Source organism: Phragmites australis, chromosome 12, assembly GCF_958298935.1.
Source record: "Phragmites australis chromosome 12, lpPhrAust1.1, whole genome shotgun sequence".
In the NCBI taxonomy this organism is placed as follows: domain Eukaryota; kingdom Viridiplantae; phylum Streptophyta; class Magnoliopsida; order Poales; family Poaceae; genus Phragmites; species Phragmites australis.
In genome coordinates, this window is record NC_084932.1 from 31,285,740 (window position 1) to 31,294,883 (window position 9,144).

Here is a 9,144-nt window from a genome sequence, read left to right on the forward strand (position 1 = left end):
ATGGCTTCGGGTTCAGGACAGGACCAAGATGACCTCCAAGAACCGGTCCATGGACAGGGCGAGGAGTCCAAGGCACCTCCCCCACCCGCCGCCGCCGCCACCGCCGCAGAGCCACCTCCCCTTGCTCCGCCCGTCGTGTGCATCCAAGAACATGAGCGACCGGGAGACGGAGGAGAGAGCCCCTCCACAGCCGCTGCAGCGGCGGAGGAGAAGGCCGCGTCGGCCGCGGCAGAGCGGAAGGGCAAGAAGGTCATGGATCCTTCCCCGACATCTTCCTCGGCATCTTCCCCGCCAAGCTCCGTGGGCAGCAGCCCACCCATCACCTCCCCCGTCGTCTCCGTCCCGGGAGCTGGGGAGTCGAGCTCTGTGGCCGCTGTGGACAGCGTCAGGAGGGCGACGGTCTCTTGGACGGAACCGCTGGTGCCGAAGGTGGTGAGGTCGATCGATTTGAAGAACGCTTTCGACATCATGCTGCTAGAGCAGAAGGCGATCAGGGATTTGGACCGGCGATGGGCCGAGGCGGAGAAAATGAAGAAGCAACAGGTGCGGTTTCTTGGATCTTTCAAGTGCTTTCTTGTGTGATTCTTGCTTGTTTGCGTTTCGGGAGTTGGGATCGTGTCGTTCTTGTGAGATCTTGGGGATGATTCAGTGTACTGGAGGCAAGAAATTGTGCGGCATCCTAGAGTAGAGGCGGAATCCTTGGGCGAATGTTAGGTCTAATTTGTCTTTCTGCTTTGCTTCAAGTAGCGATAATCTTGCAGTGATTTAGGTGAACACTCTTGCGTTGAATTTTTCTGTTCAGTGTGGTGGGCGTATTTTTCATTGCACTGTCAAATGTGAGGAAACATTGGGATTAATGGTTCTTGACATGTTTGGATACCAATACCTGAGCCAAATGTCTAGCTTTCTTTTTAAATGAATGGCTTTACAGGGATGTAATCAGTACGTTTATGTGAGGTAGCATCGCTGGATGTAGTTTCTCTAGATCATTGTGCAGTAACGTGCAAAATTATGAAATTTTGAGAGAAGCAAACGATATTGTTCGCATATGTTCAAAACTTTGAACAGGTAAGTTGTTCTTGCTAGCACTGATTTAATACGATGTTCAGTGTGATGGTTTATATTTCAGTGTACCATAGAATGTGCTGATATATTGAGGGCAATGTCCTGGTTAATGTGATATTTTGGTAAGAGATTTTGAAGCCAACCATACAAGATTTTAGTGTTGATGTATGGTGTTATAGGAGAAGTTAATCTGGATTTTTATTCTGGACTGCTTAACTGATGTTATTTCTCTAATCATTGGCAAGAGCGGCAGTTTCTGAATACATCAGTTCTTTGATATTTCTATTCTACTATTTAAAAATCCATTCCGTCATCCTTGTTTCCTAGTGTGAACTGTTTGGTCTTGGTGTTAATAATTTACCGTTGTTGCTAAGTCTGGCTAAACTTGTGAAGTTTAATACATTTTCCTTTGGAATAGTTTCTGGAGTGGATAGGAAGGCGAATGCGTTACTCCAACTGTAATTCCACAGTAACACGACCTCATGTGGATCATCAGGTTTGGCTCCATATACTATTTTTATGTGCCTCTTCCAACTGATAATAGTGAATTATCACGCGGCCCTAATCAACCTTGTATTGCTATTGAGTTTAGCAAACGTGATATGTGCCCTTTCCTTTTTTTCGCTGAACAATAACCAATCAATGTCAGCAAAGAGATTATTTTTATTAGTGCTTTAAAGCATTTTCGTAAATGTGGAGACCTGAAAACCTGAAAGGATAACCAAATTTCCATCTCATTTTAGATCTGTTGCTTCCTGGTTCATATCATTGTGATTTGAATTCCTTTATACGTTTGTTTGGTGCAGACAATCCCCATGACCGGGATCATTGAGCATTATGAGCTCCTCGATATGGTTGCGGGACGAGGAATAATTTTCCATTCAAATGCGCTGCTCCTTCGTCGTGCCTATTCAGACTTTAGGACAGTATTTGGAGATGGAGTGTGTTTCTACAGGAGCTTCATATTTTCCTACTTCGTAAGTGTCGTCCTCCCTTTTGCTTAGCATATGATGCATGTTTAGTGGTTAATCCTTTGTTTGTGCCATTGTACAACAGGAACAAGTTCTTGATAGGCCGGACACACATGAGGAACATCGTCTCCTTGCTGCTGTTAAAGGAGTGGATAGGCAACATGAGCGTCTTGGATGGACCACTGAATTTTCATGGAGCCGCAAAGTAAGTTCTCACCTTCTCCACATTTGGCATTTCAGTTACACATGCTTAAGGGATGATTTCTTCAAGTTACATCACGCCTCAAGATGGATTTGGCATCTCATTATCCTTTTCTTATCATTTTCAGGATATGTACCATTGTTTCACAGTAGTGGCATACTGGCAAGCCATCACAGTTTTACACTCTATTGATATAAATTCAAGTTACATTTATTGTTAATTCAGCAATCAAATGGTAATAAAAATGCATATTAAGATACACTCACTTTCACAGAGCACTTTTAATGAGATAAAATTACAGGAAGAAAAGAATCCATGCTTCTTACTTACACTGAGATAATGCACTCAGGCTCCTTCGTGATGGTGTGGTCATCTGATCCAAATATTTTCTTTTTTGCTTGGATGATTGCCTATTATCTGCTGATTGATCATACCTACAGTTTGAGAGGAATTTTCGAGATAAAGCATCACAAGCCCTTGAGCCGGCAGAGTCCAGGAATGGCTGTTGGGGTTGGGCCATCACCGCCATGAGGGTTGGTTTATTTGTTGTTTCATCAATATGTCAGACGGGCCTCAGCTGGGTTGTGGCACGCTGCTTTGGCCACCTTCGAGTGCCGCAGCCCCCAGAGCCAGAATTTAGTTGGCTGTCTATGATGGGCAAGCCCATCATAAACACTGATTGTAAGTCCGCTAGTATGTTAGTCTCTACTTTCTTTGCATATTTGATTCGTCTCCTACATTGCTTAATGGCACAGTGAGATGGATATGCTCTATGACTGAATGAACAACTTGTTTGTTTGTCTTTGCAGCAAGTTGTACAATCTCTGCATGCACGATGTGCATTGAGGCCCAGCATAGGCTGGCTTTTGAGCGAATTAATGGGAAGGGGTCCTTCCAATGCAAGGCTATGGCGCCTGGGAAGCTTAAGAAGGTATGCTATAAGAGAGATGTTTGGGATAGTGAGTCAGGGGCAAAGGCGGGTGATGTTTTGCACGTCATTTTTGAAATGGGAGGTGTGCTGACCACAGACTCAACGAATAACATCAAACTCCCCATAGATGGGCATGTGCTCATCAGACAAGACCCTGACTTGGGGCGAAATCGCTTTGCACGGCTACTTTATTCGCGTGGCCCCGTCATCGGTTCTCTTTGGGCAGCGGATGGAGACTATGAAAGTTGTCAGGGAGAGTGCGTTTACAGAGGACGAGAAGAGCAGTACTGTGTCCCAGGTTCTGGTGCCTACCACGCTGTTGTATGTTGTCAGTATCGGTTCAGAAAGAGCAATAATGAGTTGCAAATAAGAATTATGGACAACTATGCTGCTGATGGACCACTGAGATGGGTGTTGTTTGAAGCATTTAGGTTCTTTTATCTCCCACTCGTAGAAAAGCCTCTTGAACCCCACCAGCTGCGAAGGAAGAAGAAGAAGAACAAAGAACATGGTTTTTCGACAATGGTGAAAAAGGCACATTGGTGGACTATCTGTCGGGAGATTGGCAGGTACTATTATCTGAAAAAGAGAGAGATTCTAAGATAGACAATTGTTGATAGAGAATTCTTTCTTCTGTTGGCACAAACTGCTGGTGCCAATCCTTGATTCTTTTGGTGATCACATTCTCGCAAATAGCCTCTTGAGATCTATTTACCTAGTATTTTGGTGTGCATGACCTCTCAAGATCAGTCATGTGTACGGTAAGGTACTCTTGATGTTCCAAGGAATAGCTTTATGCCCAAAACTAGTAGCTGTTCTTATCATTTGTATGAACCAGACATAGCCATGAGCAATATACAGTAGCTGTTCTTCAGTTTCCCCCAAAAATCTCCAGTCCTCTCTAAAATTCACTGTGATTTCTCTGTTCTTGTTCGATTGCTCGTCTAATTGTCTTGCGGGTTTGACATGTTCCAAGGAATAGCTTTATACCCAAAACTAGAGTAGCAAGTGTGACACGGAAACGGCGGCTTGGGAGTCTATTTCATTGCTAATAGAAGAAACATGATGTACAAAGCCAAAGGCCGGGGAACAGAAGAAAGCCACCAAAAAAAAAACAACCTACTCAAGAGGAGTAGTGATTTTATCAATGCTACGATCGATCACAGGTCACATGAACAAAATCTGTCTGTCTCTGAATTAAAGATTCTCTGCCTCCCTAGTAGCTTTGTCATCAACCCTGAAGCTCGGATGTCGGTATCTGCAGCGCATCTCGGCATCACGCTCCCGCAACCTGATTCAAGTCACAGCATATCAATCAGAACATGTACCAGCTATTATAATTCAGAAATAAATAGGAGTAATACGACGACGATGCTTAATTTGATCGACCGGCTGTTATTTTGGAATCTATATAAGAGTTGGATAATAATCAAATCAGCAGGGAGTTAGATCTGATCCCATCCCTAGTTTTTAACTTGATGGGCAATATTTGCAGCAGCGGCTAATCGAAGAGGAAGAAGAAAGAAGCGTACCGTGTATGAACCTCGGGGTGAGGATGCTCGTCGTTCTCTTCCTCTTCCATGAGCCACCGCAGCTGATCCTCCCGCTCCTCGGCGGGCAAATCGCGCAGGTCTGGATAGCAATCCATCAGCCGCCTCACCTCCGCCTTGCGCAGCTCGGACTTGACGAACGCGCACAGCGCGGCGTAGGCGGACGACAGAACGGATCCCATCGCGAGCGAGCGAGCAGAGCAGGGCCGGATTCCCTTCCCAGGAGATGAGATTGATCTCTGCCCTGCCCTGCCCTGCCCTGCCCAATTTATACGCCGGAATCCGAAGCCGGATGGAAACCGAAATCCGATCCTAACCCACTATAAGAGTTTGATTTGATTAAGGAACCCATGCTGTCCCTCCCTGGCAACCGAATCGGAATCTAGGAGCCAGGCACAATGGCCGGGGACGGCGGCGGCCGGGGACGACGCCGTTGGATCTGCTGGCTCGCTCACACCGCGCCGTCGACAGAAAAATGCATCCTTGGCCCAATATCCTACAGTCGAATCCAGATTAATTTCTCCACTGGGCCTCTTGGGCTTTAGAGCTTATTCATGCTTGACCTGATGATGCAGTCGTACCTTTCAAGTTTGAACATTTCCGTGAACTAATAAAATCACGGCTTCTTCTAGAAAAGGGAAATTCTAAACAGAAGCTAAAATATTCACATGTCTGATCCCAATATACAAAGAGATATTGATGGTCAAAGTTTAGAAACTGGAAAATTTAACCACACGTAATCCAAAACATCACTTATTTATGTTTGAAGGAGATAATATATTAGTCTCGACACCATGTTCCCCGCAAGAAAATAGCATGCCCCAACCCACAACTAGGGGGCCTACCGTCACCCACCCGCACTTCTTGTAGTCAAGGTCCTAATGATCTCTCATCACCTAACCCAAGGAACTCTAGCTTGGCCTCTTTTCAACTAGGAATTTGATAGGAAATATAGGCTGCAAAATTGAAACCGAAACACAAATTTGTTTACACGATGCATACCTTGCACAAATCAAAACTTAAACCGCCAAAATTACGCTTCAAAAGCATAAATTCTCATGGTTAGTTTCTCTCATCGTGGAGCTCACCCTTTCACCATCAGAGTCCCTAAGCTAATACCCTACCCGTAACTCAAGAAATCAACCTAAACATGAGTTCATGTCATCATGTGGGCAGGGAAGCCAAGTTTGTCGTCCGATCAGTAAGCTATAGCCACGCATTCTCTGCAATCAAATAACACCATGTGAGAGTTTGCAACAAAATAAAAGTTTTGGGACACTAAATGTAACTATTTAACCTGTGGAGGTTATTTCCAATTTCGACTGACCTTTAAGGGGACTTTATGTAATTTTTCCTTATTATGGCCATGTTTGGATTGTAGGATTTTCAACGAATTTTTTTAAGGATTTCAATCTACGGAATTTTTCTATGGATCATGTTTGGAACAAAGGATTGAGGATGCCAAATTCCTATGGAATGGCTCCGATGCAACCAATTTCGTAGGAAAATAAGCATGAGCTACAACCTCGTGTTTGCAAAATCCAATAATCTCTCTTGTTGGAATATGTGTCGAATATATGTACATGGTAGGTTACAGATAGACTTGAGTTGTAATTGGGTGGGACTAGGATTAGAGTTGTAGTCGAACTCTAATGCCGGGCTTTTAAATAGAAGGCACCATCGTTGTAACCATGGCAAGACGAAACAGTTGGGGAGGAGCGCCCGTAGTCATGCCCCGAGGATGTAGACGACTTGGCCGAACCTCGTTAAAAATATCGTATCTTGTGCGTTGATCTTGTGCTTGGCTTGATGATCCTGGTGATGCTTCCGCTAATATCCTAACAAGTGGTACCAGAGCCATGAAGAAAGATCAAGGGAAGGCACGAGGATATGTTCCACACAGCGCAAGGCTTGCACTGGTCCGGGGAAGGACGGCGCAAGGTGGAGCATGGCGGCGATCGATAATTCGGTCGGTGGATTCGGACACTTCGAGCGCGGCGGTTTGAACCGTTCGATGGGCTGCATCAACGGGGATCCGTCCAGACGTGGAGATCGGGTTGATGGCGGCTGAGGCTGCTGTTCGATAGGGTCGGTCAGACGTGACGGCCAGTTTCGACGATGCGGCTGGAAGATGTTGCGGATAAGCAGCGACAGCGATGACGAAAGTTACGATGGACTTCGGAGGTTGCGAATGCGTTCAGGATTGCGAAGCGGCGCGGGTGCGCGTGGACGGGTTGCGCAGCAGTAGGTAGGCAGTTTCGCGCAGCCCAGGCGCGTGGCGAGTTCGGCGCCATGATGGATCAGGCAATCGGACTACTAGTCGTGGCGCGTGGAGGCTGCGTCGGATGCAAGGATCGGCGCTGGTCTTGTTTGCTGCGGTAGTCCAGATCAATCGACGCTGATGCTGTTGGTGATCGAGTCAAAAGGTGCATGCAGGAGGGCTTTAATGCACATGCAAGGAAAAGATGCTTCGCGTGTATTAGTGAATTCAGTCCGTTCATTGCATGCATGTTTAATGCTTCGGCTGGAGTGCTCGGCGGATTAAAAAAAGGAAGCATGAAGCGTTCGCATTGGTGGATTTAAAAAAAAAAGATGCATGCAGTCATATGCAGCGGTCAAACATGCATAGAAATACTTGGATTAAAAAATCAAGTATGTATATTGCATGTCCATTGACATGACGTGCATGCATTTGATTATGGAATAGAAAAATGCAGCTGCATGTTTGTAGATTGGATCGGCTGGAGGACACATGCATGGACTGGCGATGCATCGGCTGATGATTGCATGCGGGTTCGGTCTTGGTCCTGTGCGGCAAGTGGACAGGTCTGCGGAGCTCGGTTTCGGTGCTTTTGGCAGTGAGCGCAGGAGTCCTGGGTCGGTCGGACGGCTGGTGGTCGAGCTGCTTTGCCAAATAAAAAAAAAGAGCTACGTTTGTTCAGGAGGCAGCAGCTTTGCCAAATAAAAAAAAGGGCTGCTTTGATTGTCTGTCCTGTCCTGCATGCACAAGGTGACGGAAGAGTGTAGGAAGAGTCCAATAGTAGAGTGCTGAGGCGGCTGGCCAGGTGCGGGGCACTGGCGGACTCGACTAGGAGACGCGTGGAGGCGAGTGGGCCGGTCAGGAGACTGCGCGGGTTGGCTCGATTTATGAGGCTGTGTACGCGATGGAGTTGGATTCGGATCCAACTACTGTGAATAGGATCCGACTCGGTTTTTCTATGGCGACGGCTGGGGCAATAAATACGAGATCAAACCGAGGGACCACAAAACAGAGCAGAACGCAAGGCAACCAGAGAAGGAAGTCCACCAGATTGCGAAAATTGCAATCAGACTGTTCGTGAACCGTTGCTTGTGGCGGTTGACGGCGAACGGCGGGCGGCGATCGAGCGGGTCGGCTTCGTCGTGTGCAAACGGCGGTCTTCGGCAACAAGCAGATGGCGTCGATGGCATCCAAATTCGAGGTGATGAGATTTGACGGGACTGGCAACTTCGGGCTTTGGCAAACAAGAGTGAAGGACTTGCTAGCGCAGCAGGGGATCTTGAAGGCTCTTAGCGATAAGAAGCCAGTCACGGTAGATGATGACAAGTGGGAAGAGATGCAAGCACAAGCGACAGCGACAATAAGGTTGTGTCTCTCCGATCAGATCATGTACCATGTCATGGATGAAACATCACCTAAGAAAATTTGGGATAAATTAGATGATCAATTCATGTCCAAGACATTGACTCGGAAGTTGTATCTGAAGCAAAAACTGTATGGGCTGAAGATGAAGGAGGAGTCAGATCTTGCTGAGCACGTAAACGTCTTTAATCAAGTTGTCGCTGATCTTATGAAGGTGGAGGTGACAATTGATGATAAAGACAAGGCGATTATTCTTCTGTATTCCTTGCCAAGGTCTTATGAGCACTTGGTCACAACATTGACGTATGGTAAAGAGGCAGTCAAAGTGGATGATATTCTTGCGGCGTTGTTTGCTCATGAACAAAGGAGGAAGAACAATGCTGGTGAGAGTTCATCTGGAGATGCTTTTTTCGTCAAAGGTGATCGAGGCAGGGAGACTAACAAGAAAAAGAAGAAGAAGGGGCCACAGTGCTATAAATGCAAGGATTGGGGACATGTAAGGAAAGATTGTCCAGAACTGAAGAAGGGCGTGGCAAATATTGTGGTTTCTAAGAAAGATGACTCGGATAGCGATGGTGATCTTCTCGTACTATCAAGTGAAAAGTCTTATGATGAAGCATGATTGTTAGATTCGGCGAGTTCATATCATGCAACATCAAACAAGGAGTGGTTCTCTTCATACTCTGAAGGTGATTTTGGTCTTGCTCGCTTGGGAGATGACATGGGTTACCGTGTTATGGGAGTCGGCAATATCAAACTGAAGATGTACGATGGACAAGAAGTGCTACTTGAGGGTGTGCGGC

General features: G+C 46.2%; 1 protein-coding gene across 1 annotated transcript; it reads left to right on the forward strand.

Moving 5' to 3' along the window:
- Positions 1 to 3,775, forward strand: LOC133886533 (uncharacterized). The gene is made up of 5 exons (XM_062326206.1): positions 1 to 543; positions 1,872 to 2,006; positions 2,122 to 2,241; positions 2,670 to 2,919; positions 3,048 to 3,775. The coding sequence occupies exons 1-5, from the start codon at positions 1 to 3 to the stop codon at positions 3,773 to 3,775; spliced, it is 1,776 nt and encodes a 591-aa protein (XP_062182190.1).
- Positions 3,776 to 9,144: the final 5,369 nt, after the last annotated feature.